Source organism: Tachyglossus aculeatus, chromosome X1 (genome assembly GCF_015852505.1).
Source record: "Tachyglossus aculeatus isolate mTacAcu1 chromosome X1, mTacAcu1.pri, whole genome shotgun sequence".
Taxonomy (NCBI): domain Eukaryota; kingdom Metazoa; phylum Chordata; class Mammalia; order Monotremata; family Tachyglossidae; genus Tachyglossus; species Tachyglossus aculeatus.
Genome location: NC_052101.1, coordinates 52203301 through 52230251, shown reverse-complemented (window position 1 = coordinate 52230251; position 26951 = coordinate 52203301). Strand labels below are relative to the sequence as shown.

Sequence of the window (26951 nt, the reverse complement as noted above, 5' to 3'; positions counted from 1 at the left end):
TGTGAAATAATAATAGTAATAATAATAATAATGATGGCATTTATTAAGCGCTATGTGCAAAGCACTGTTCTAAGCACTGGGGAGGTTACAAGTTGATCAGGATGTCCCACAGGGGGCTCACAGTCTTAATCCCCATTTTACAGATGAGGTAACTGAGGCACAGAGAAGTTAAGTGACTTGCCCAAAGTCATACAGCTGACAAGTGGCAGAGCCAGGGTTTGAACCCATGACCTCTGGCTCCAAAGCCCACACTCTTTCCACTGAGCCACGCTGAAATGCATAGCAGAGGTGCACAAGTGCCCCAAGGGGTCAAGAAATGCAGTATTCCCATGACACATGCTGGCAGCAGACACCACTGTGTCCTACTTTGCTGCCCAGTATGAAGTCTCAGATCTGACGGCACCAAGGTCACAGCATTATCTACAGGTAACCCCATCCTGCCTCTGTGCAGAACTCAGAGAGCTGACCCATCCCACAATCCCATTAGAGTGTAAACTACTTGAGGGCAGGGAACATGTACGGACTTGTTTTTCTTCACAAGCACATCCCTGGAGAGTGGGCTAGGGCAAAATTTGGAGGACCCCCTCCACCCGCCCCTCAAGCTCACTGACTGGGGAGTTATCTGCCATCACCTCCACACCCACCAAGCCGGGAATAATAATGCTTAAGAAGTAAATTACTACAATCTGTAAATGAAACATTCTGTTTGCCGGCCCTTCAGAAGCATCGACAGCAGAACCAAATAAAGTGGCAGTCTTAAAATAGCCTCTGAGGCTTGCTTTCATGTGTCAGCACTCTGCATGCTGTTCCAGAAAGCCTTTGGAAACCGATGTGTTAATAATAATGGTATTTCTTTAGCCCTGACCTCTCATCTAACCTGCAATCTCACATCTCCTCTTGCCTCCAGGATAGCTCCATTAGATGTCCCACCAGCCTCTCAAACTAAACATGTCTACAACAAAATTACTTCTCTTCCCTTATAAATCTAGTCCTCCCATAAGCTTCCCCTCAGCCAATAACACCACCATCCTTCCTGTCCCCAAAGCCCAAAACCTCACCCTCGATTCCTTGCTCTCCAACTCTCAAGTTCAATTCCCTGTCAAGTCCTGCTGGTTCTCCCTACACAACAGCTCCCAGATCCACTCTTTCCTCTCCACCCAAACAGCTACTTCTCTGGGATAAGATCTGGTCAGATGAAGCCAGCCTACTAAATCAGCCGCCTCTCTGGTCTCCCTGCCTCCAGACTCCCCGCCTCCACTCTCTCCTTCCTGCTGTACCGATCGCTTCCTGAAGCATCAGTCAGCACACATCTCTCCACTCCTCAGAGCCCTCCGTTGGCTCCCTATCCCTCCATGCCAAGCAGAAGTCCTCACAATTGGATCTCCACCAACTCATCCCCATTTACATAACATACTCTCTTCACCCACTATTCCTCAACTCGCTCTTTGCATTTTTCCCCAGGCCAACCATTTAACTGTACTTTGCTCTTGACTCTGCCCCCTTGTTCACACTGTTCCCATAGCTTGAACTCCCTCCTTCCCCAAATAGGACAAGCCGCCACTCTCCCCCTATTCAGAGCCCTCCTGAAAGCCTACCTCCTCCTCCAACATGCTTTCTCCACTTAATTCCCAACATCCCAAGACATTTCAACCCACTGGCTGCCTCTGGCAGTAATGTACTTATACTCATCCTAGGCACTTAGGAATATACAAATTCAGATATTTACTGTGATTATCCAGTTTAAAAATAGTTTTATGTCTAGCTCCCCAGAGTATAAGCTCTTTGTGGGCAGTGCATAAGACACTTGCTGTTTTGTACTTCCCAAGCACCCAGTGGGTGCTCTATAAATGCTACTGCTATTACTACTACCACCAGGACTACAAAATAAGTACTCACTATATGCCAAGTACTATGCTATCACTGGGGCAGACCCAATAGGACCAGATCAGACAGAGTTTCCAACTAAGAGGTAGGGTGAGTCTGAATCTTATTCCCATTTTACAGATGAGGAAACTGTGGCCCAGCAAGATTAAACAACTTGCCCAAGGTCACCCACCCCAGGCCCCCTCACAGGTATCACCACAAAAACCTCATCCCCTGGTTCCGCTGCCCATCAACTCTCCTGTGAGAACAGTCAATGGGGAACGATCCACGGCAGTACAGCAGGAACATGACATCCCTGCTCAGGCCCACATCCTCCTGAGGAGAGGGACATTACGGCTGCATTCCCCAAGAGTCCCAGCGGTGACTCAATTTTAAAACCCCATAAAGTTCCCATGTCCTGGTGACGGCTGGTTGAGTCCGTCCCGTTCGGCTGTGGGTGCAATCATTCAGTCTGCTTAATAGGAGACATCATGGCTCAATGATGCATAGAAATCTTCGCTTCGTGACTTGCGTCACCTTCGTTTCTAGAAGCGGGAAGTCAAATTACAACTTTGGATTCATTGGTGGATCAAGTGCGCTAAAATTGGGAATCGATACGCTGCTCGGTATTTCTTATGGGGGCGCACAACCCGGGGGGAGGGGCTGGCGGGGGGGGAGAGGGGGAAAGAAATAAGCTATTCCCAGTAACTTGCATCTTTTCTCAGCATTAACTCTAACTGTAGAAGAAAAACGATGCTACTAAAATGCTCAAAGAGGAATCGATAATGCTTTAAAATATTCCATTCCAATCGGTCCCGCTATTTACAGCTGGAATAGCCACATTGTCCTCTCTTACTGATTTGTCCTTCGTGAAGTACACTTCTGTGGGAGGCCAAAGACAATATGTCACCTGCAGAAACACTTGACACCTGGGGTTTCCGAGCAGGACACTCAGGCTCCCTCCACAGCCACCCGCAGGCTGGGGCGCCCCGTGGTAGGCCCCCAACCTCGGGATCCAGGGGGATCTCAGCCCTAACCACACAAACATTCCAGGAAGATGGACTCGCAAGCTCGAGACCCAAATGGCCCCTGTAACTGAGGGGGTCACAGGATCAGTCAGGGGGAGGGCTGGTTTAAGGGGGAGAGTTACCACACAAGAAAGTCATTCCACTCTGTAGTGTCCCCTATCCCCCAAATGATGATGCTGATGAGAGGAAGGAGGAAGAGGAGGGAGGGGTGAAGAAGACAAGTTGTGGCATTTGTAATATGTTTACTATATGGCAAGTACTGTATTAAGCACTGGGGTAGAAACAAGATAGATCAGATACAGTCTCTGTCCTACAAGGGGCTCACTGTCTAAGGGGGAAGGAGAACAGGTATTTAATCCCCATTTTACAGATGAAGAAGTTGAGGCATAGAGGAAATGAAGCGACTTGTCCAGTGGTGGAGTCGGAATTAGAACCCAGGTTCCCCTGACTTCTAGACCCATACTTTTTCTGCTAGACCACACTGCTTCTCATTCTTGAACCCGCCAGAGGTCACGGGTTCAAATCCCGGGTCTGCCAATTGTCAGGTGTGACTTTGGGCAAGTCACTTAACTTCCCTGTGCCTCAGTTGCCTCAACTGTAAAATGGGGATTAATACTGTGAGCCCCCGTGGGACAACCTGATCACCTTGTAACCTCCCCAGCACTTAGACCAGTGCTTTGCACATAGTAAGCGCTTAATAAATGCTATTATTATTATTATAGGTTTTTTAGCAAGGTACCACTTATCTAACACCAGCCTGTTCTTTGGGCAGGGGCCTGGAACCCTCCGGACAGCCTGTCAATTTCTTCAACAGTTCTATCAGTTTCACAGAAAGGCTCCACGCCATATCAAAAATCAAAACACCAGCTGGGGGCATGGAGTTGCAAACCATATCAGCGTCCAAGCACAAGAAGTGGTGCTCACCTTGATACAGCTTCACTGAGAAGGACACAGTAGGTCAGCTGATGGCAGACAGCTACCCCAGCGCTTAGTACAGTGCCTGGCACATAGTAAGTGCTTAACAAATGCACTAAAAAAAATAAATAGATTGATAATAATAATAATAAAATATAGTACTATAATAATGGCATTTGTGAAGCACTTAAATGCACTAAAAATAAATATCAATTACTTGATAATAAAATATAGCAATATAATAATAATAATGGTATTCATTAAGCACTTACTATGTGCTAAGCATGGTATTTGTTAAGCACTTACTATGTCTTATATGCCTACTTGTTTTGTTGCCTGTCGATTTGTTTTGTTTTGTTGTCTGTCTCCTCCTTCTAGACTGTGAGCCTACTGTTGGGTAGGGACCGTCTCTATCTGTGGCCAACTTGTACTCTCCAAGCACTTAGTACAGTGCTCTGCACACAGTAAGCGCTCCACAAATACGATTGAATGAATGAATGAATACCCAGACAGCTGCTGAATGGTGAGCTGTAGACAGGCAGACAAGGACCCAACAAAGTGCCAAAGCATTCAGTGAAAATTACTGTTAATAATAACAACCATGGTACATTAAGCACTTACTAAGTGCCAAGCACTGTACTAAGCACCTGGGTCGATACACGATAATTAGGTTGAACACGGTCCCTGCCCCATTGGGCTCCCCGGGGAGGGGGAGTGAAGTGTAGCCTGAAACAATGTCTCCTCCCTTTCATCTCCCCACAGAACCTAGCACAATGCTCTTGCTCACAACAGGTGCTCAAAAAAAAGTAGCAATTGGCATGGCACACTCTGGATATTTGAGAATCCAGTGGAAATTAAATTGTCAAACTTTTGAAAATCTCATTTGTGAAACATCTTTGTAGTTTTGGCATAATTCAAGGATGCTCCCGAGAAATCAGGGGAGGAGGAAAGGGAAAAGACAAAATGGTGCTCATCCACTGAGTAGGGTTTGGCCAGAAACAATAACAAATGAGACTGAGGACACAGCAGTCATCCCTCGGGGACAACTCGTACCCGGGTGGCTACCTCACTCAAAGCAATCGGGAAGGGAAAGATCTCTGGCATTCTGCAGTTGGCCAAATCACTTGCTGCAAGATCTGGGTGGACTGTGAAAAGGAATTCTGACCGCAGGCCCATCCAGACTAGGGGAGGTTGATCGCCTGCCAGGATTACGTTGTGAACAGGGAGAGCAAGGTGTGAGGATGTTCAGGGAACAAAATTCAAAGTAGGTCATTAAATTTTATGATGCAGCATAAGAAAGAAATAACTGATGCTGTCTAAAATATATGGCAGAGTGTATTTTTTAAAAAAGTTAACAATTCTATGCATCTGGGAACTGTCAACTCTGTTTTAGGGCAGAAGCGTAATGAAGTTGCTTTCTTTTGATGACCATGGGATACAGCCAGAGAAACCCGCTCCCTCCAACCTACAGGAGCTTCAAGGAGCATACACATCTCGCCCCGATGAAAGGATCTAAAGCTGGGTGCCTCTGCGATATAACATCATTGGATTTTCACCACAGTGGATGGGCTAAGGTTATCCACGCAGACTCCTGAGGGCATAAAAATAACAGCTTTATTCGATTTGCTTCGAAAAGCGGTTTTCCAGAGGGTTTTTTCTCATTCCCAGACTCCAGAGAAAGCGAATGGGCCAGAACTCCTTGCGGCTGGGTGCTCAGTCTCCCCAGGGCAAGCATGGGGATGGCAGGGGCTGTGGCTGCAGGGAACCAGCACTCAGGAGAGGTTAAGCACGCTGAATGGCCTCTGGCTTACCTTCCGATGGGCGGCAGTCAGTCCTAGACACCGGAGCACCTCCAGCTCTTGCCCCCCAACCTGCTCTTCACAGCAAAGCAGGCCCTACACTGCCAAGGAAGCTGGGGATGATTCCCAAAGCAGATGGGACATCAGAGCAAGACGAAGCACAGCAAGGAATATGTAAGATCCTTGAAGGCAGGGGTGCTGTCATCTCCACTGTACTCTCCCAAGCAGTCAGAATAGCACCCTGTACCTGCCAGGCACCTAAGACAGCGCTCTGCACGTACTAGGTGCTCAGGACAGTTGACTGATTGAAGAAAATAGGCTTCTTGAATGCCCATAGACACTGGATAAACATGTCACAGCTCTGTCCACCTGCTCAGGGGGAAGGGCCTGCTCGGAAAACAAGGGTAGGTTTTCAAACACTCTTTTTGCAGTCACCTCCGCCAAGGTACTAAATGTTTTTATTGTGCTTATTTCTTACATGCTGAGGAACAGTGAGGCTTAGTGGAAAGAGTAGGGACCTGGGACTCAGAGGATCTGGGTCCTGGCACTGCCACTTGCCAGCTGTGTGACCTTGAACAAGTCATTCAACTTCTCTGAGCCTCAATTTCCTCATTAGTAAAACAGGGATTCAGTATCTCTTCTCCCTCCTCCCCTTAGATTGTGAGCCCCAAGTGGAACAGGGACTTTATCTGATCTGCGTACATTGTTTCTACCCAAGCACTTAATACAGTTCTTGCCGCAAAGTGCTTAACCAATGCCACTATTTTTGTTATTTATTAATTACTAAGAATTTCCTCTGTGCCAGGCATGCTAGTAAGCCCTGGGCTATATTATTATTAATGATAATAACAATAATGATGTAAGTAAATCAACACACTGTTGCTGCCCCCCCACTCCCCCTAGGGGTGTGGGTAGCATCACCATCAGGGATGGGGCAGAGATCCCTGGAACCATAAAAAGAAGTTACAAACAACCAAAAGATCAAACTAAAAATTCAACATCTAAATTTCAGCATTAAAAAATACAAGTGAAAAAGTACAATCACGTCCCAGGATGCCAAGAGAATCGTTCAGGAGCTGTCGGACTTGAAATCAAGCTTCAGGCATCTGTTCCCCTTGACTAATTACAAATGCAATGGAAAGTCATCATTGCATCAGCAAGATGTGCAAAGGGGAGGGAGGGAGGAATGATGGTGTGTTGCCATGCTGGTGGCTCAGCCTGCCATTCAGAGAAGGCCAAGGGCCCGGGCCACCCTTCCCGCCTGCAGGCCTGGTGCAGGGGAGGGCGGGGAGGTCAGCGGTGCCAGAGGTCCTCACTGACACCCCCAGAGAGGATCTTCACTGGCCGGCCTTCTCCCTCAATGTTTCGGGAGTCAGTTCAGCACCCGTGACTGGCCAAGTGTGTCAAGCGCGATCATCCTCCTTCAAGACCTCAGGTTCCAACTAGCAGCAGAGTCCTGGGCAGCCCTGTGTCCCTGACGGCCCAGCTTGAATCCCTGCCCCAGCTCCTGGTGCCAATATTTTTTTAAAAAAGAGTATTTGGGGGAGGAGGGGAGGGTTATGGTATTTGTTAAGCACTTACTATGTGCCAGGCACTGTACTAAGCACTGGGGTAGAGTCAAGCTAATCAGCTTGGACCCAATCCAAGTCGCACATGGGGCTTACAGCCTTAATCTCCATTTTACAGATGAAGTAACTGAGACCCAGAGAAGTAAAGTGACTTGCCCAAGGTCATACAGCAGACAAGTGGCAGAGCCAGGATTAAAACCCAGGTCCTTCTGCCTCTGAGTCCTGTGCTCTCTCCACTCCGCCACACTGCTTCTGAGGGAATCAGCACCTTGGCCAACCCATAGGTCTGACAGAGCGCCCACAACGGAAGAGTTCGTCCCTTCGAGAAGGCCGGAGTCTCCTCTTGAGGAGAAAGGACCATGCACCAAAAGGCAGATTAGCAGGCTACTGGTTTGTGCAGCACCCCTGGCACTGCCTTGGCCCTAACAGGAGTGTGCCTGCCAGGGAAGAGTGCAAAAAGCGCACAGACAGGCCAGAACACAGCGCTTTGCGAGTGCAGGCAATGATTTTAGATGCGCGGGACCAGCTGTTGGCCAAAGCATCCTCAGCAGAGTACCACTCCTGTGCCAGGGCTAAGTCAGTGAGCAAGCAGTCATTTCGGAGAGGCAGGTGGCTGTGGGCAGACTGGTGGAGGTGCACCCTCACAATTCTCTCATCAGCACAAGCCCCGTACAACACATTCATTCATTCAATCGTATTTATTGAGCGCTTACTGTGTGCAGAGCACTGTATTAAGTGCTTGGGAAGTACAAGTTGGCAACATATAGAGACGGTCCCTACCCAACAGTGGGCTCACAGTCTAGAAGGGGGAGACAGAGGACAAAACAAAACATATTAACAAAATAAAATAAATAGAATAAATATGTACAAATAAAATAGAGTAATAAATATGTACAAACATATATATATATATATATATACATACATATATACAGATGCTGTGGGGAGGGGAAGGAGGTAAGGCGGGGGGGGATGGTGAGGGGGTGGAGGGGGAGAGGAAGGAGGGGGCTCAGTCTGGGAAGGCCTCCTGGAGGAGGTGAGCTCTCAGGAGGGCTTTGAAGGGAGGAAGAGAGCTAGCTTGGTGGATGTGCGGAGGGAGGGCATTCCAGGCCAGGGGGACGACGTGGGCTGGGGGTCGATGGCGGGACAGGCGAGAATGAGGCCCGGTGAGGAGATTAGCGGCAGAGGAGCGGAGGGTGTGGGCTGGGCTGTAGAAGGAGAGAAAGGAGGTGAGGTAGGAGGGGGCGAGGTGATGGACAGCCTTGAAGCCCAGGGTGAGGAGTTTCTGCATGATGCGTAGGTTGATTGGTAGCCACTTTTTGCCTGATGCGTAGGTTGATTGGTAGCCACTGGAGATTTTTGAGGAGGGGAGTAACATGCCCAGAGCGTTTCTGGACAAAGACAATCCGGGCAGTGGCGTGAAGTATGGATTGAAGTGAGGAGACACAGGAGGACTGGAGATTGGAGAGGTGGCTGATGCACATCCCTAACCCATCCCAACCAACGAGGATGGCCAAGAGGGGCAGAGTGGGGAGCTTGTTAACCAGGTCCTCTGCTTGAAGAAAGAGCATTTCTAGTCTAATGGAGCTCACCTCATGTAACAGCTCTCTCTCTCAAAGCAATGTACCTTGCTAGCATTTTGGCAACTAGGTATACTAATGAGATTAACTGAGAACAATACTAATGCTATTAACTGCACAGCGCTGTACTTGAGCCAAGCATGCAAGCCTGAAACCCTGCTAGGCCAAATAATGTGACTGAAGCAGGTCTGGACCCTTCACCACCCATGGTCAGGCAGCAGGGGATAGAGGTGGGCAGACAGCTGGACCCTTTATACGCTTCTCTCAGATCGTGCAACCATTAGAACTTTGGCTTGACTTGACTTGAAGCAAGTCCAGCACCACCAGAGAGATCCCTGTTTACTTTCTTTTTATCGTCTGTGCCACTTAACCCTCAGCAGGCACCCAGAACAGTGACCCAAATGCAGCAGAAACTCAGTACAATGTCCTACACTCGGCAGGCACCCAGTAGAGCACCCTGCCTACTGAAAGAATTCATCCACTCTTGATGATTAACACAACTGCAGTGTCTTCGTTTCCTACCAGTTGTGTCGCCTAAAGCCAGATCCCCTGCATGCCTCTCTGCACTGGAGAAGTCACACCTCCGAGTTAGCAGACTCTGCTAGAGGAAGCGCCTCCCAGGAGCAAGGTTCTCAAATCCCCACCTGGAGAGGGGACCCAGCTCAAAGGAACAGATCCAATGGTCAGAAGATGAAATGGGCTCCATTCCCTTCAGTGACTGCTCAAACTTGTGAAATACCCAAACCCCAAAGTCGGAGGCTAAAGTAGAGAAGTGTCTTTTCACAGACTTTAGCCTGGCAGCTCACTCTCTGGGGGCCATAGGCCCTGGCTCCTGTGGAAACACAACGTCCTCAAGTTTTGAAGATGCTCATGAATGCCGCAAATGCAGCCAGGAACTCACATTGCTGTACTTGCTGATCTGTTGTGCCCAGTCCAGCCAACCAGGTACATGTGAGAGCTGATTAAATCCAGAGCCTGGAGGCTTCCCAGGCTTTGTTGTGGGGAGAGATGTGCAAGCGGAGAAAGAGCGAGCAAAATCTTCCAAAGGTAGAAGGGAGTTAAAAATACCTCTGAGTTGAGAAGTAGCCATCTGTCTCCATGTCTCATTTCCTCATTAGTATATAAGACCTGAAAAAGGCTCTCCACCACCTCGCCCCCTCCTACCTCACCTCCCTTCTCTCCTTCTACAGCCCAGCCCGCACCCTCCACTCCTCTGCCGCTAACCTCCTCACTGTACCTCGTTCTCGCCTGTCCCGCCGTTGACCCCCAGCCCACGTCCTTCCCATGGCCTGGAATGCCTTCCCTCCACACATCCACCAAATTAGCTCTCTTCCTCCCTTCAAAGCCCTACTGAGAGCTCACCTCCTCCAGGAGGCCTTCCCAGACTGAGCCCCCTATTTCTTCTCCTCCTCCATCCCCCCGCCCTGCCTCCTTCCCCTCCCCACAGCACTTGTATATATTTGTACAGATTTATTACTCTATTTATTTTACTTGCACATATTTACTATTCTATTTTGTTAATGATGTGCATATAGCCATAATTCTATTTGTACTGACGATTTTGACAACTAACTACATGTTTTGTTTTGTTGTTTATCTCCCCGTTCTAGACTGTGAGCCCGCTGTTGGATAGGGACCGTCTCTATATGTTGCTGACTTGTACTTCCCAAGTGCTTAGTACGGTGCTCTGCACACAGTAAGCGCTCAATAAATACGATTGAATGAATGAATGAATGAATACCACCGAGTCAGAACTTCTTTTCCCACTAGAAGAGTGTTCCTCAAACCAGGGCAGGGTTTGGGGCACCTTGTGTTCCAGCTGGCCAGAGGGCTGCCCCTGGAACCCCCAAGAATACCAGGGGAACCAATAAACACAGCGCAGGAGCTGTTTGTTGGTGAAGGAAGACCGATAATCTATCATGGGTCTCCCACACTGCCCCCACTTCTCCTCTTGCTCTCCCGCTCCTCTTGTCAACATTCAATCAATCAATCAGTCATATTTATTGAGCGCTTACTGTGTGCAGAGCACTGTACTAAGCGCTTGGGAAGTACAAGTTGGCAACATATACAGACAGTCCCTACCCAACAGTGGGCTCACAGTCTAGAAGGGATTCAGTCTGCAACCTAACAGCGTGCAGGGCCGTCTGAGCCAATCATTTCTCCCCACCTGCCCCGACACTTTTTGAAAACTTTGGTGAGGCGGGGAGCAGGGGCTGTTAGAGAAGTTTGGGAATTGCAATAATAGCCCAAACCTGCTCTTGGGATAAAGTAGTAATACAAGATTTTCTGCCACAGTTCCGTTTTACTGTAGATACCCTGAATGAACAATGCAGAGAAGGATTGCACCCTTGTGGAATGTTTGACGAGTTCAGGCTGGAGGCAGGGCAATGGGCAGAATGACCTGGGGTGACCTTAGGATTTTTAACATCCCCTATGGCTTCCCAGCCGCAAGTTATGGTCCCCACCAGAAACCCTAGCCCCTCACGTACAACCCATGAAAAGCTCTGTCAGTCTATGCTCCAAATAGACTCCACTCCACTCATCTCCACAGAGCCATGATAAAAATGGCAGAGCTGGGGCTCTGCAGAGTTTCGACCCCTAAGCAAACCCCTCTGTCTCTCAGCAGGGCCAGGCCTGAGACAAAACTTCACTCGGCGACATTCAGCTCTGCCAGGTCATGGAGGGTGGCTTCCCTGTCCTTTGCCGTAAACTAGGACTTGGGTGCCCCAGGCCCGACACTGGGGGTGTGGTGGCCATAGAGAAGCAAAACCACATTCCCCCAGTTGCCCACTGAGCTCGGCCCATGACACCCTGGCGAGGCAGACTGTGCACGGGGCCTCCGTCTAATGGGAGCTGAGGGACACCAGAAACTGCTCATTGAGTTCTCAGTACAACTGCATTTCTCTCAGCTCACTTTGTTGGCGAGTGGGATAGAGGGAACTCTCCAACCATCATTCTAGATCCCTGCCCACCCTCTGCAGGAGGGCTCAGCTGCTCTAGCGGGGGGGCGGGGGGGAAACTGTATATATGTTTGTTCCTATTTATTACTCTATTTTATTTGTACATATTTATTCTATTTCTTTTATTTTGTTAATATGTTTTGTTTTGTTCTCTGTCTCCCCCTTCTAGACTGTGAGCCCACTGTTGGGTGGGGACTGTCTCTATATATTGCCAAGTTGTACTTCCCAAGCACTTAGTACAGTGCTCTGCACACAGTAACCGCTCAATAAATAGGATTGAATGAACAAACTGCCCCTGGGCTCTGTGTGTCAGCATTGCTGCCCTGCTTCACTCGCCCTAAGGGCTTCTGGGACTCTGCTTTCTCTGCAGATCCAAGCAATGACACTTTGCATAAACCCCTGCACAACACTCACCCACCCCCTCCACCTGCTACCCAGCATCTATCAGCAGCCCCTGCTGGTGTGGCTCAGTGGAAAGAGCACGGGCTTTGGAGCCAGAGATCATGGGTTCAAATCCCGGCTCCACCACTTGTCAGTTGTGTGACTCTGGGCAAGTCACTTCACTTCTCTGGGCCTCAGTTACCTCATCTGTAAGGTGGGGATGAAGACTGTGAGCCCCCACGTGGGACAACCTGATCACCTTGTAACCTCCCCAGCGCTTAGAACAGTGCTTTGCACATAGTAGGCGCTTAATTAATGTCATCATTATTATTATTATCCTGTCCCCAAGTACCCCAGACCCTGTGCTCTTCAACTTCAAAGTCTTAGTTCAATACAGCCACCCCCACACCCCAGCCTCCTCCCTCTGCTCCAAGAGTTCAGATTCAAAATGGGTGAGGCCAGGGAACAGCTCCATTGTGAGTGTTTCAGCAGTCCAGCAGGGGAGAGGACAATGAAAGCAGGAACTTTGAAAGCAGGAACAATTTCCTGAGCTAGTCTAAGCCACCTCACTCCTCTGTGCCTTAGTTTCTCCCCGAGCCCAAGAGAAAAATAAAGCTTCCTGCCAGATCTCCCTAAAACATATTGAGACTCAGGGCCCAGCTGTCCAAAAAAGCCTTTGGGGATCCTCAGGGAAGCAGGGACCCACTTAAAGGAGATGCCCCCTCTGCATCGACAGGCCCAGCAGGCGTCCACGACTGTGTTGGCCTCCGGCACCTAGAGGGCATCCAGGACATACTACTGAACAAAGGACTGGATGAGACAGGCAAGGGAGCATGAAACTCTGGTTAAGGACTGGAAGGTCTGTGTGTTGGTTTCCCAGCTCTGAGAGTGAGCTGGATCATGTTTTTTTTTTTTTTTTTTTTTAATGGTATTTTGTTTACCACTTATTCTGTGTCAAGCACTGTTCTAAGTATTGGGGTAGAAAGAAGTTAATCAGGTTGGGCACAGTGCTTGTCCCCTTTGGGGCTTCCAGTCTAAATAGGAAGCAGAACAGGTATTGATCCCCTCTCCCCCCTTTTTTTTAAAAAAAACAACAGTTAAGGAAACTGAGGCAAAGAGAATTTAAGTGACTTGCCCCACGTCACACAGCCATCAAGTGGTGGAACCGGGTTCAGAACCCAGGCCCGCTGAGTCCCAGGCCCAGGCTCTTTCCATTGGGCCATGCTGTTTCTTGTGAGGCAAATTCTCCTGGGCTCCTGAATAATAATAATAATAATAAAAATAATAATAATAATAATAATAGCATTTATTAAGTGCTTACCATGTGCAAAGCACTGTTCTAAGCACTGGGGAGGTTACAAGGTGATCAGGTTGTCCCACGGGAGGCTCACAGTCTTAATCCCCATTTTACAGGTGAGGTAACTGAGGCACAAAGAAGTGAAGTGACTTGCCCAAAGTCACACAGCTGACAACTGGCGGAGCCGGGGTTTGAACCCATGAGCTCTGACTCCAAAGCCCGTGCTCTTTCCACTGAGCCACGCTGCTTCTCAAGGTTTCCAGCCCCATTAGAAGCACTGTGGCATAGTGGAAAGAAACTGGGCCTGGAAGTCAGAGGGCTTGGGTTCTAATCCTGACTCTGCCACCTGACTATTGTTTGACCTTTGGCAAGTAGCTTATTTGTGCCTCAGTTTCCTCATCTGTAAAAGGGAGATTCAATACCTGTTCTCCCTCCCCCTTGGACTGGGAGCCCCATGAGGGAGGGAGCCTGTGTCCAACTGCTTAGCTTGCCTCTACCCCAGCACTTAGCACACAGTAAGTGCAGAACAAACATCACAATGATTATCATTATTCCCAGGTCAGCTGGGAACCAAATGCCAGACCCCACAGTTTTCATCAATGTTCCAACCCTACCGCCTGGCATGCTCTCCCTGTCATTGACAGCCTACACGCTGTCATTGTTGGCTCCCTGACGGGCCCCCAGCCTCTCTGAGTGCCCAGGGCAACCCTGAGCCCCTGGCTCAGCCCATTCAGAAATTCAGGCTCCCCACCTTGGTGACCCACTGCTTGTCTCAGCTTCCACCTGGAAAACCCTTAACACATTATCATCATCCTTACCGTGGTATGATGTACTAAGTAACCCCTGGGTGTCATGCTCTGTGCTACGGGATGGGACAGATGTAAGATCAAGAGATCTGGACACAGTTCTTTGTCCACAGGGGGAGTCGGAACCTTATCACCATTTTACAGATAAGGAACCTGAGGTCCAGAGAGGCGATGTGATTTGCCCGAGGTCTCACAGCAGCCCTTGAGCCTCCTGACCCCGGTCCCACGCCCTGACTACTAGCTCATCCTGTTCCCCCACCCACCCACCATAACATTCCAACTGTAAGCTCACTGTGGGCAGGGAACACGTCTACCAAGCCTGTTGAATTGCACTCTCCCAAGCACTTAGTACACTGCTCCACCCACAGTAAGTGCTCAGTAAATACCACTGACTGACAGACTTCTTAGGGTCCCCCCAGCCCCAGCTGGCTTACGCTTCACAAGGACTCCACTCAGGAGGGTTTGGGTCTCCAAGAATCTTCCTGCTTTGTTTCTATTTGGGACTGGAAAAAAACTGAATCTTTTTATTTGTGGCATCCTCCCAGAGAAAAGAACAAGATTAGCATTCAAATAGGACTGATTTTTAGGGCTTGTCATCTGTATGAGTCTCCCTATCATAACAACCTTGTGAAAACGCTGCCATTCTTTCCCCCGGCGGTGAGCTGGTGTAGAGGATGAGAGAGAGCGAGCTCATTAGGAGATGAGTTTAGATCACAAAATGCACTGAAGTCCACCTGCACCTGCTTAATCCAAATGATTTTAGGTGGTTCCCAATCCTGCTCCCAAGCGATCGCACTGACAGCCTCTTGCCTACTGATGCCCTGGGCCCAGCAGCCTCTCAGCCACTGCACTGGGGTTGGAATCAGCCATCATTTGAGGCGGAAATGCCACTTGAGCCCGAGCTACCCCCGAGGCTCATCAGAGCATCCACAACCGAAGCAAACGAGCCATCTGATGACTTTATGCCCCGGGGGACCGGACCCCACACACCAAGCCAGACGGAATATGGACAACACGCCCCGCCTGGAGGTTTCATTAGCGCCGGAGGGCCAGTCACATACAAGATGCCTGTCAGCGCCAAAAGCTGCTTAGATGCTCTGCACTGCCCAAGCTAATTATCAAGCAGCGAGGGTCAAGATTGTTTGCTGGGGGTAAAATGGCAGAAATGTCATGGCTGGCACTGGCACAGTCATGTGGCAATCAAATCAGAACTTCATTACAGAGAGATCCAACTTTAGAAAGTTATCAGAAGATTATTAGAATCACACGTCTTTGGGGCGAGAGAGCTCCCGGGATCAAACTCCCTTGGAGAAGCCATTTGGCTAAACATTTTCAGGTTTGAGCAGCCTCATCAGTTGCTCGGTAGTACTTTTTGTGTGCCTGGAATGTGCAGAACACTGTACCAAGGCTTCAATCTCTTATAAGCATCATCAACCACACTTACTGAGCCCCTCCTGGGTGCTGAGCAATCAATTAGCCAATAGTATGTAAAGAACTTTTGCCTGGCTTCCCCCCTTGGATTGTGTAAGGTCTTTGAGGGTAGGGACTGTGTGCCTTGTTTCTACGCTGCTTTCCCAAGCACCTAGTACAGTGTTTTGCATTCAGCTCAATACTATTGGTTGGGTGCCTACAGTGTGTGCAGAGCACTGTGGTCTAGTGGAAGGAGCAAGGGCTTGGGAGTCAGAGGAACCTGGGTTTTAATCCCGGCTCCACCATTTGTCTGCTGGATGACCTTGGGCAAGTCACTTAACTTCTCCGTACCTCAGTTACCTCATCTGTAAATTGGGGATTAAGATTTTGAGCCCCATGTGGGTTATGGACTGTGTCCAACCTGATCATCTTGTATCTACCCCAGTGCTTCGTACAGAGCGTAGCACATTGGAAGCGCTTAGTGAATACCAATCGGGGGGGGGGGGGGGGAGGACACGTTGACAATTAATTTGTCCTGGAGGGTGGCACTGGGATTTTATCTGGCCGGATGACCACCCACTTCCTGATGAGATGGGTGGGGGTTGACTGCACCCCTGCTGAAGAGCAAAGAGGCTAAGTCCAACCCTTCTGCTAGGGAGCCCCGGGAGTGGGGAGAAAGCCCCAGGAGTGGGGAGAGGGCTCCAGGTGACGAAAATGAGAATGTGCTTGCCTTTCTTCCCCAGGAAAAGAAAGAGGAGAAGGAAACCGAGGTGAGTATGCTGAATGGGTATCCAGGCTATGACAGCCACCTGTGAGAAGCAGAAAGCATGACAGAAAGCATTCCAGGCTGATCTGCTTCCGAAAGGTGGGGCTACATCCACTGAGGACAGCTCCACAGTGGGTCATGAGAAGGAGAGTCAGGGGCGCTGGATGGTTCACCCCCAACCACAAGGAGGTCTGCCTGGGAGAAAGGAATCTCTGGGGGCCTCTGGAGACCGAGCGCCGGATGAACCATCAGACTGCCTATAGAGCTTCATACGGCTAAAATTCCCCTGCAGGTGAACTCCTTGGGTGGAGGGCACACCTGGATGCCTCAAAGGCTCACCTCATCCCCAGAGACCCCCCCACAGCTCCTGGTGGCCCATTCTTCCCTACTGCCCACAGTCCTTCCCCTGCATTTCCTGAACCTTACATGTCCCTCCCGGGCCATGGCCCCAGGTGAGTTCATCAACCCAAGCACAGCCAAGCCTCCCTCTAATAATAATGCTATCTGTGGTACTTGTTAAGCACTTACTATATGCCAGGCACTGAACTAACCACTGGGGTAGATGCAAGGTACTGGGTTGAACACAGTCCCTGTCCCATATTGGGCTCACAGTCTTATTCTCCATTTAACAGATGAGGTAACTGAGGCACAGAGAAGTGAAGTGACTTGCCCAAGGTCACATAGCAGACAAGTGGCAGAACCGGGATTAGAATCCTGGTCCTTCTGACTCCCAGCCCCATGCTCTATCCACTAAGCCATGCTGCTTCCCTAATGGCCACAGTCCCAGGGCAAGGACAGTGCTTCCCTGGGTGCCAGCCAAGCTGCCACTCACCCTAGCCGCCGGAAAAAGAGAGTGGGCTCTGGGCCACAGGAGTGGTGGTCCGGCTATCGCCAGAAAGAGCTCATCTGGAAATGGCCAATCGCAATTCCATAGCAGCTTGGCCTTTCAGGGGGGATTATTCTAGAAACGAGCCTTGCTAATTTTCCCCTATCTCCACAAGGCAGAAAATAGCACATGACCAAATTTCCCAACCCAAATCTTAAGCGGCTGTCACATTTCTGCTTCACCAAGTACAACTGGGGAGGCGTGCACCCAGTGTGGGCAGAGCTTAGAGCAGAAAACCCACCACGTCAGTCCAATTCTAAAGTAACAAGAGGACAAAACCCCAAGGTTGTCAGGTGACCAATTCTGTTTTTCAGGACTAGGCCACTGGGGCTGATCAGCACCCACTCAACAATGCGTGAGGCCCCCCCACTCCCCGATTAGCCCCAGTCACCACCTTGGCCCCCCAATGCAGGCAGGCACCCGACTCTTCCCCCCCCCCCCACCCCGGGGTGGGGGGGACGGCTCATCGATCCGCCGGCATTCACCACTCAAATCTGTTCTCAGATTTGGTCTCCTACTCTGCCACCACATACAGCCCCGCATGTAGAGGCTGGGTCCCACCCTGCCTGGACAGCTTCCCAATGATTCCCGAGCACCAACACGAGGCTCTGTGCTCCAGGGCCACTGTCTGCTGACAGTGCTCAATCTCCTGGAAAGATGAGCAACATGGGATCGACCAGAAGGCAGCTGGGGGAGAGACTTTTCTATGCCTGCTCTTGAATGAACGGTGATTACAGAGGTGGGTGGCCCGCTGGCTTACACTCCCCCGGGAGCTCAAGCTGACAGGAGGAAGGATTTAGGTCAGGGAAAAGCAAAACCTTCAGGAGGCTGCAGAGGCGGCCCTGGCCCCTCCTCTTGAGGAGGCTGTTATGAACAGGCTGGGAGCCCAGTTCATTTTGGAGACTGTCATGTGGCCCCTGAAGGTGGGGGCCTGGGGAGATTGAAATCATTTCCCCTGACATCTCTCCAACCTTCTAATAGGAGCAAGGAGGCTTCCGCGGTCTCTCAGCATCAGGGCACGTGGCTCTCCACTCTGCCTGGCCCTCTGCCTGTTCCCGGATGCCAAAGCTGGCTACCCAGGGGCCAGGCCAGGCTCCCCAGCTGGCAGGCCGTTTGGACTTCAAGCCTCTGGGCCCTGTAACGTGGGTAGCTAAAGCCAAAGCAAAGTGACTGCTCCCAGCCCAGGCTCTCACTTCCCTTTCTGCTGAGCCCCATTAGCAGAGAGGAATAAAAGTGGATACCCAAGACGAGCACACCCATGTCACCCGGACTGCCAGCTCCCCTTTCCCCAGCATCCCACAGTCTCCCCATTTCACCCCACCGTCATCCCCACTCCCTCTCTATAATACATAGCTGGCCAGCTCCTCTCCCTCACCGGCCCAACTCTCCCAGCAGAAGCCAGGGCATCTCCAGCCACCGCCCGCACGACCATGAAAGCGTTAGTTACCACTAACTCTCGGCTCATCCCCGTCTTCCAGGAGTTTATGTCTTAATGTCTGTTTTCCACTGGAAAAGTGCCGTGAGGCACCCTATGGAGAAAGAAAGAGGTGTAGGATAGAACCCGGGAATGATAGAGTTGTTATTTTCTGAGAAAAGAGAGTCAGAACTGACAGATTCAGATAATCACATCTATGTGAATTCAGAATGTTGTCACATTTGGTCTGAATCTACTGTTCCATGGGGCAATCAAATACCACTCTTCACAGTGCTTATTTCAGAAGGCATTTCATGGAGCACCCGTAATTGAAACTGCAGCCTGCACTTAGCTTATCCAGGCAAGCACCCAGTACAGCACCTCACACATAGCCAGTCCCCAGTGTACCAGGAAGGTCTGCCCCTATTCGTGGTGACTTGCTATCCCTACTACCCCCTCGTTCATTCAATCATATTTATTGAGCGCTTACTGTGTGCAGAGCACTGTACTAAGAGCTTGGGAAGTACAAGTTGGCAACATATAGAGACGGTCCCTACCCAACAGCGGGCTCACAGTCTAGAAGAGCGGACTCACAGTCCAGACACATACACACAGTAATAATGGTATTTACTGAGAGTCAATTAGGTATTTATTGAAAATCAATAAATCAACTGAGCACTTACTCTGGGCACAGTACTGTAGTAAGCACTTGGGAAAGTACAAGAGAGCTAGTAAACATGATCCCTACCCTCAGGAATCTTACAAGCTGGCTGGAGAGATAGACTAAAATAAATTATGGGAAGGGGGAAGCAATAGAGAATATAGATATGCACACCAATGCCAAGGGGAAGGGTGAATCCCCAAGTGCCTAGGTAACTAGAAAGTGCCATTTTGTGGGGGGAGGGGGGTAATAATCTGAGGAAATGAGATACTCATAAGGGAAGGCCTTCTGGAAATGAGATTTCAAAAGGGCTTTGAGAATGGAGAGCAGTGGTATGTCTAATGTAAAGGGGAAGGGAATTCCAGGCAGAAAGGAGTATGCAGGCACCTCTGCCACTAAATCCTCCTCACTGTGCCTCGTTCTCGTCTGTCGCGCTGTGGACCCCCTGCCCACGTCCTACCTCTGGCCTGAAATGCCCTCCCTCCACACATCCGCCAAACTAGCTCTCTTCCTCCCTCCAAAGCCCTACTGAGAGCTCACCTCCTCCAGGAGGCCTTCCCACACTGAGCCCCCACTTTTTCCTCTGCTCCTCCTCCCCCCCCACCGCCTCCCCTCCCTCCCTCTGCCCTCCCCCCAGCACATGTGTATATTTGTACATATTACTCTATTTTATTAATAATTTGTATATATCTATAAATCTATTTTGATGGTATTGACACCTGTCTACTTGTTTCATTTTGTTGTCTGTCTCCCCACTCTAGACTGTGAGCCCATGGTTGGGTAGGGACTGTCTCTGTTGCCAAATTGTACTTTCCAAGTGCCTAGTACAGTGCTCTGCACACAGTAAGTGCTCAATAAATACGATTGAATGAATGAATGAATGAGAACGAGGCACAGTGGGTAGGTTGAGGTTGCTTTAAGAGGAGAAGAGGGCACGGCAGGGGTTTAGTGAGAGAGATGATCAAGTGCCTTAAAGCCAACGATTAGGTAGTTCTGCTTGATCTGGAGAATGGACACTGAAGATATTTGAGGAGTGGGGAGGTGTGCATCAAATGATTGTTCAGAAAAATGATCTGAGGAGCTGAGTGAAGTACAGATTGGAGAGGGGAGAGACTGGAGGCTGATGTGTGCTGAGCTGGGGAAAATACAATAGTAACAACAGACAAATTCCCTGCCCACTGGGAATTTACAATCCAATGGGGAACACAGACATGCAAAATATCTACAAATACTGGGAAGAATAGGAAAAATAAGCATCATAGAGGAAGTAGAGTGAATAGGCAAATAGTGAATAGTGAGTGAGAAGAAATGAACAATGAAAAGCAGCTTAGCACAGTGGAAAGTACCTGAGTCCAGCAATCAGGGACCTCGGTTCTAATCACAGCTTTGGCACTTGCCTGCTGTGAGACCTTGAATGAGTGATAACTTCTCTCTGACTTAGTTTTCTCACCTGTAAAATGAGGATGGAAATATCTGTTCTCCTTCCCTTGCAGACTGTGAACCTTATGTGCGACAGGGACTGTGCCCAATCTCCTTATTTTGTTTCTATCCCAGTGCTCAGTACAATGTTGACACAGAGTGCTTAATAAATTTGAATACGATTATTATTAGATAGCTGAATGTACCATGGACTATATGCATATACACTGCGCCGAGGATAATGCTAAGGGTGGCTGTTGGGTTGATGCGCAGGGGTGAGTGGTGAATGTGTGACCCTCCCTCTGCTAACACAGCAACATCCCCCATTGAGGGCAACCTCCAGGCCGAGCAGAACTGTCCTTCCGCTTGTCTGGTGCAAATAATTTCCTTCTACAGCCCAGCCTGCACCCTCCGCTCCTCTGCCGCTAATCTCCTCACCGTGCCTCGTTCTCGCCTGTCCCGCCGTCGACCCCCGGCCCATGTCCTCCCCGTGGTCTGGAATGCCCTCCCTCCACACATCCGCCAAGCTAGCTCTCTTCCTCCCTTCAAAGCCCTACTGAGAGCTCACCTCCTCCAGGAGGCCTTCCCAAACTGAGCCCCCTCCTTCCTCTCCCCCTCCACCCCCTCCCCATCCCTTACCTCCTTCCCCTCCCCACAGCACCTGTATATATGTATGTTTTTACATATTTATTACTCTATTTTAACTTGTACATATTTATTCTATTTATTTTGTTAATGTTTTGTTCTCTGTCTCCCCCTTCTAGACTGTGAGCCCGCTGTTGGGTAGGGACCGTCTCTATCTGTTGCCAACTTGCACTTCCCAAGCGCTTAGTACAGTGCTCTGTACACAGTAAGTGCTCAATAAATACGACTGAATGAATAAAATGAATGAAATAATGTGCCAGAAATTCCCCAACAACTACCCAACAGTTCTCCCCTGGAGAAAGCTGAGAGATGGTCCAACAAACCACAACCAAACTCCCCAAAACACCACAAAAAAAACTCAGCCCAAATAGCCTTTACAGTAGGCCTTCCCAGACTGAGCCCCCTCCTTCCTCTCCCCCTCGCCCCCCCATCTTACCTCCTTTCCTTCCCCACAGCACCTGTATATATGTATATATGTTTGTACATATTTATTACTCTATTTATTTTACTTGTACATACCTATTCTATTTATTTTATTTTGTTAATATGTTTGGTTTTGTTCTCTGTCTCCCCCTTCTAGACTGTGAGCCCACTGTTGGGTAGGGACTGTCTCTATATGTTGCCAACTTGTACTTCCCAAGTGCTTAGTACAGTGCTCTGCACACAGTAAGCGCTCAATAAATGCGATTGATTGATTGATTGATCTTACAAAGGAACACTGAAACAAGGGCTCTCTCAGCTTTAATCGTGGGTTGGTCACCAGCAGACTAGGAAACTGCAGGCCGGCTTAATCAACTGCCAGTGCAATAGTTCAACTCTGAGAACCATGCCCTACAGAAAATCCTTTCAGATACCCCCGGGGCTGGGGCTGAAAGCAGCCTAACAAGGACCATGAGTGCAGGGAGGGGATGCAGGAAGGAACTTATCCTGCAGATTGAGCACAGGGCTTTCCACTCCTTGGGGCTATGGTACTGTCAAATGCTTCCACTGACTTTGGATTCTTTCAGGATGGGAGTTGGGTGATGAAACACAAACCCATTTTATTCTTCTTCATTTCAAAGGAAAGGTCTGGAAAGCACAAGACAACTAAAGCAATTAAGCCAAATATCCAGTGAATAACAACCCCTTTCAGCCTGAACTATTCAACACTGGGAAAAGTTTAAACGGAACATGTTTCATTGGGGCTCCCCCTTCACACACACACACACACACACAGAAAAATACTTACTTTTAACCAACCCAAGACCATTAAAATGATTTTCATTTTAAATCCCATGTCCCACAATGCAGTACAACATTTAGAGGTTTTGAAGGTTTTTCTAAAATTCCCAAACCTAAGATGTTTTTCTATACTATCATTTATTTTCTCACTAAATTCCCAGGAAAAAATACTACAGCATTATTTTTGTTTCCTTTTCAGGGAGAGCAGAGAGGAGGGTGGGAGTAGAGAAGAGAAGGCTGAACAGATTTTGTACACACACACCACCACTCCCACCACCCCCCCCAGCCTGGGTACCCAATCTTTGACAGACATTCCTCCCCTCTCCCCAACCCCCAAAAAGGGTGATACACCAAATGTGAGGTTAAGTCATGGTGGTAGTCAATAGTTTGTTACCGTTAAAGGTATTCAGAATCTGGGAAACTAAACAAGGAACCAGAAGGGGTTTAGACCTCTTCCACAGCTGCCCAAATCTTCTGGGTGGATCCTAAAGGTCATCCAGCAGTGAGCAGCCTGTCCTTGGCAAGGGGAGGAAAAGGTAGGAATGTTATGGAGATGGAGCCAGGACCCTCCAAAAGGCACCATTAGCTTCATGCAAAGGAACAAAGGAGCTGGGAAGGAATGGAAATTCCTAAGCATTTACCACCCTATGGTGAACACCAGCCCTCAGTATCCCCTCAGGGAACCATTTGTGGCAGAAAGCAACAAAGGAGAATTTTCCATGATCCCCCAGTCCCTCAAGAAGCCCCTCAGGGGGTAGGGTAGTAAGGAATGTTTTTTGGACAGAGACAACTAATGATTCAACACAGATTCCATCCACAACGGCCAGTCACCCAACCCCACAGCTACCCCCAATCCCACTCACCAATCATATTTACTGAACACTTACTGAGTACAGAGCACTGTACTAAACGTTTGGGAGACCGCACCTACCTCTACCCCAGCACAATGAGCTTTTCCAGCAACTTCCCGGCTCCTAGGCTGAACTCAGACTTCTGGCATTGTCCAGGAACTGTCCTAGCCCATCTTTTAACTTACCTCGTTTCATCTGCAAACACCATTGCCAGGCAGAGTTGGACAGCCATGGAACCCCGACAGGGAGGTTGGGGGTGGGAGGGACGATCCTCCCACCCTGGAGGGATTGGGACTGGGTCATTCATTCAATTGTATTTATTGAGCACTTACTGTGTGCACAGCACTGTACTACGCGCTTAGGAAGTACAAATCGGCAACATATAGAAACGGCCCCTACCCAACAATGGGCTCACAGTCTAGAAGGGGGAGAAGTGTCAGAGCCAAAGGAATCCATGAAGCACTCTCTCACTGGCGTCACAGCTGACCTCCTCACCTGTGTGTTCCACTTCCCCGAGCAAGGGTCCAGAGCTGTAAACCCTAACATTCAGGCCTGCTAGATGTGGTTAGGGCCGGGATCCCCCTCATTATGAGGGCTGCCCTCCAGGAACCCCCCCTAGCCTGCTCTGACACAAAAGCAAATTCTCTCTGGTGGCCTATGGACGACTGTGACACCAACCTGACATCCCTTCGCCCCAACCCCACCCGGAGCAAGAGCTGGGCTGTCCCGCCTGGGCCGGAATCCAGGATCACAAAACAGCCAGTGGCCTCCGCTGTGGAGGACAGAGTGACCACACCAACCCGGGGTCTCTCTGCCCGGACCCATCCTAACCCCATCACCTTGCATGGATACTGTCTGACCCATGTGAGCCCAAGGAAGTACAGAGCAGAGCCCATGTTTCATGTAACAGTAGAAGTGCACGGAGTCTCCCGGGTGTGCGGGATGGTCCAGACCCCATTCTCCTGCCAGTGTGGCCAGCGGCTAACGTCTCCCTTCTCCCCACCCTCAGGGTCTGGCCCCTAATCTATGAGGCCTCTCTGTTTAGGGTGTGCAGCGGCCCTGGACTGGCCTCACCCAGGTCTGTCCCCAACCCCCAGCACCACCTCCCCAGACCTTCTGGTCCCAAGAAAGGGGGGGAGCCCTGCAACGCCACGGCCCCTGATGGGCCCACTGGCCCGGCAGCCCTGAGTCCCACCCTGGTCAGCCCAGGCTACCGGGTAAAGGGTCTGTGAGCCCACTGTTGGGTAGGGACTGTCTCTGTATGTTGCCAATTTGTACTTCCCAAGCGCTTAGTCCAGTGCTCTGCACATAGTAAGCGCTCAATAAATACGATTGATGATGATGATGATAAAGGGTCAGGTCCCACGCCCGGGAAACAGGTGCCACCTGCCATGCCCACGGTGGCCACGCAGGCTGGCCCAATCGCCCGGAGCGGGCACCTGGGACTTTCCTGAATCATCCCCGGTTTCCAGAGGCTTCCCGAGGAAGTCTGGGGCCAGGGCCCCGGTCAGCTCCAGTCCCTCCAGGAAAGCTTCCAGACAAGGCACCCCGGACTGGAGCCGAGATCTGGGGTGATGGCCAGGGCGCTGCTGGCCTCACCTCCATTCTCCCACTGTCCCAAACCGCTCCTCTGAGCATCACCCACCCTGCCCGGCCCCGGCGGGCCACCACTCACATCTCGGAATTTGTTCCAGTACTTGTCCTTGTCGTACTGGGAGACCGTACTGAGCCACCGGTCGTTGTCCAAGAAGTTGCCGTGGGGGTTGGCGGCCGGGAGGTCGGGGTGCCGGCTCTCCGCTTGCAGGACACACCAAGCCACAATCACCATGATCCTCGGCATCTGCGGGGAGAGGGCCCCGGGCGGGATTACACGTGGGCCGCGGCCGACTTGGACTCCCCAAGCGCTTACTACAGTACTCTGCACACGGTAAGCGCTCAGTAAATACGATTGAATGAAGGAATGAGGGGAAGCGGTGGTCCGTCTCCGGTTTATCGGAGGGGACGGCTGGGTGGGGGGCTGGTTTCCCCCCCCCCCCCCCCCGCGGGTCCCGGCCAGGGGAAGTTGAGGCAGCACAAAGCCGACCCCCGCACGCACAAACACCTGCAGCAAGTTGCACCTACCTTGGGCTCCTTTGTTGTGACCGCTGCCGCCCGCCGCTCTCGGCTCCGTCGGCTCTGCGGCGGGGCCAAGGGCCGGGGTCTGGCGCCCCCTGGCGGCTGTGGCGAACAACCGCTCGGCTGCTTGCTCCAGCCGCCGCCGCCGCCTCAGTCCGGAGAGTCGCTCGAGCAACTGAGCGGGCGAGAAGTGCCCCGCGCATGCGCAGTCGGGCTCCCCCCGCCTCCAAGGCGGGGCCTAAGGAGGCGGGCTCCTCGTCGGAGGGGGAGGGGGGCTGGGACGGGACAACCGCGGGAGAGAGAGGCGCCCAGGGAGCCTAGCCTTCATCCCTCCTCTGCCTCGGGGTCACCCGCCCTGCCCCTTTTGCCCCGTGGCCACATAATAATAATAATAATAACGGCATCTGTTAAGCGCTTACTACGTGCAAAGCACTGTTCTAAGCGCTGGGGAGGGTGCAAGGTGATCAGGTTGTCCCCCGGGGGGCTCCCAGTCTCAATCCCCATTTTACAGATGAGGTAACTGAGGCACGGAGAAGTTAACTGACTTGCCCGAAGTCACACAGCTGACAATCGGCGGAGCTGGGATTTGAATCCATTTTTCTCTGCGTCGCAAGCCCGTGCTCTATCCACTGAGCCACGCTGCTTCTCTATATGCCTGCTGTGAGACCTCAGGTCGGTCACTTAACTTCTCTGGGCCTCAGTTTCTCATCATCTGTAAAATGGGGATTAAATCCTACACCCTCCTCCTTAGACTGTGAGCCCCATGTGGGACAGGGACTGTGCCCGACCTGATTTGGGCGTGTGGCGGAGTTGGGATTAGAACCCAGATGCTCTGACTCTCGGTCCCGGGCTCTTTCCAGCAGGCCACACCATTCACCCGCCAGGTGGTCGGCACTCAGGACCCGGCGCTGACGTTGAGCCCACCCGGGTGTTGCCTCAGGAGATGTCCGGGGGCCGCTTGGCCAAGCTGACACTCTGCTTCTCGGCCAGCCTCCCACCCTACCTCGACCTGCCCATCTCCTCGGGCCTTAATCAGGTCCGCTGGACCTGGAAGGATCAGACGACGCTCTGGGGATTCCTCACCCATTTCCTCAGGGAAGAATACGGGACATTCAGCCTGGTACATCTGGATTCCCCCGTGTCTGTCTGTCTGTCTGTCTGTCTGTCTGTCTGTCTCTCTCTCTCTCTCCTGGGGATGGCAGTTGCCTCTTCTGCGGCCTTGGGAACAGTGGGTGTCGGTGGGGAAGTGGAATGATCTGTCCCGCCGTCGACCCCCGGCCCACGTCCTCCCTCTGGCCTGGAATTACCTCGCTCCACACATCCGCCAAGCTAGCTCTCTTCCTCCGTTCAAAGCCCTACCTGAGAA

General features: G+C 50.7%; 1 protein-coding gene across 2 annotated transcripts in view; it reads right to left on the bottom strand.

The window, feature by feature from the left end:
* The window catches only part of SPOCK1 (SPARC (osteonectin), cwcv and kazal like domains proteoglycan 1), a 479410-nt gene extending 453694 nt beyond the window's left edge, over positions 1 to 25716 (bottom strand). For both annotated transcript variants that reach the window (XM_038772269.1, XM_038772270.1), the window contains exons 1-2: positions 25592 to 25716; positions 25146 to 25310 (exon numbers count right to left, since the gene is read on the bottom strand). In XM_038772269.1, the coding sequence (XP_038628197.1) occupies positions 25146 to 25310 (165 nt within the window). In that variant the 5' untranslated portion in view covers positions 25592 to 25716. The remainder of the gene's footprint in view (positions 1 to 25145; positions 25311 to 25591) is intronic.
* Between the last annotated feature and the right edge of the window lie 1235 nt (positions 25717 to 26951).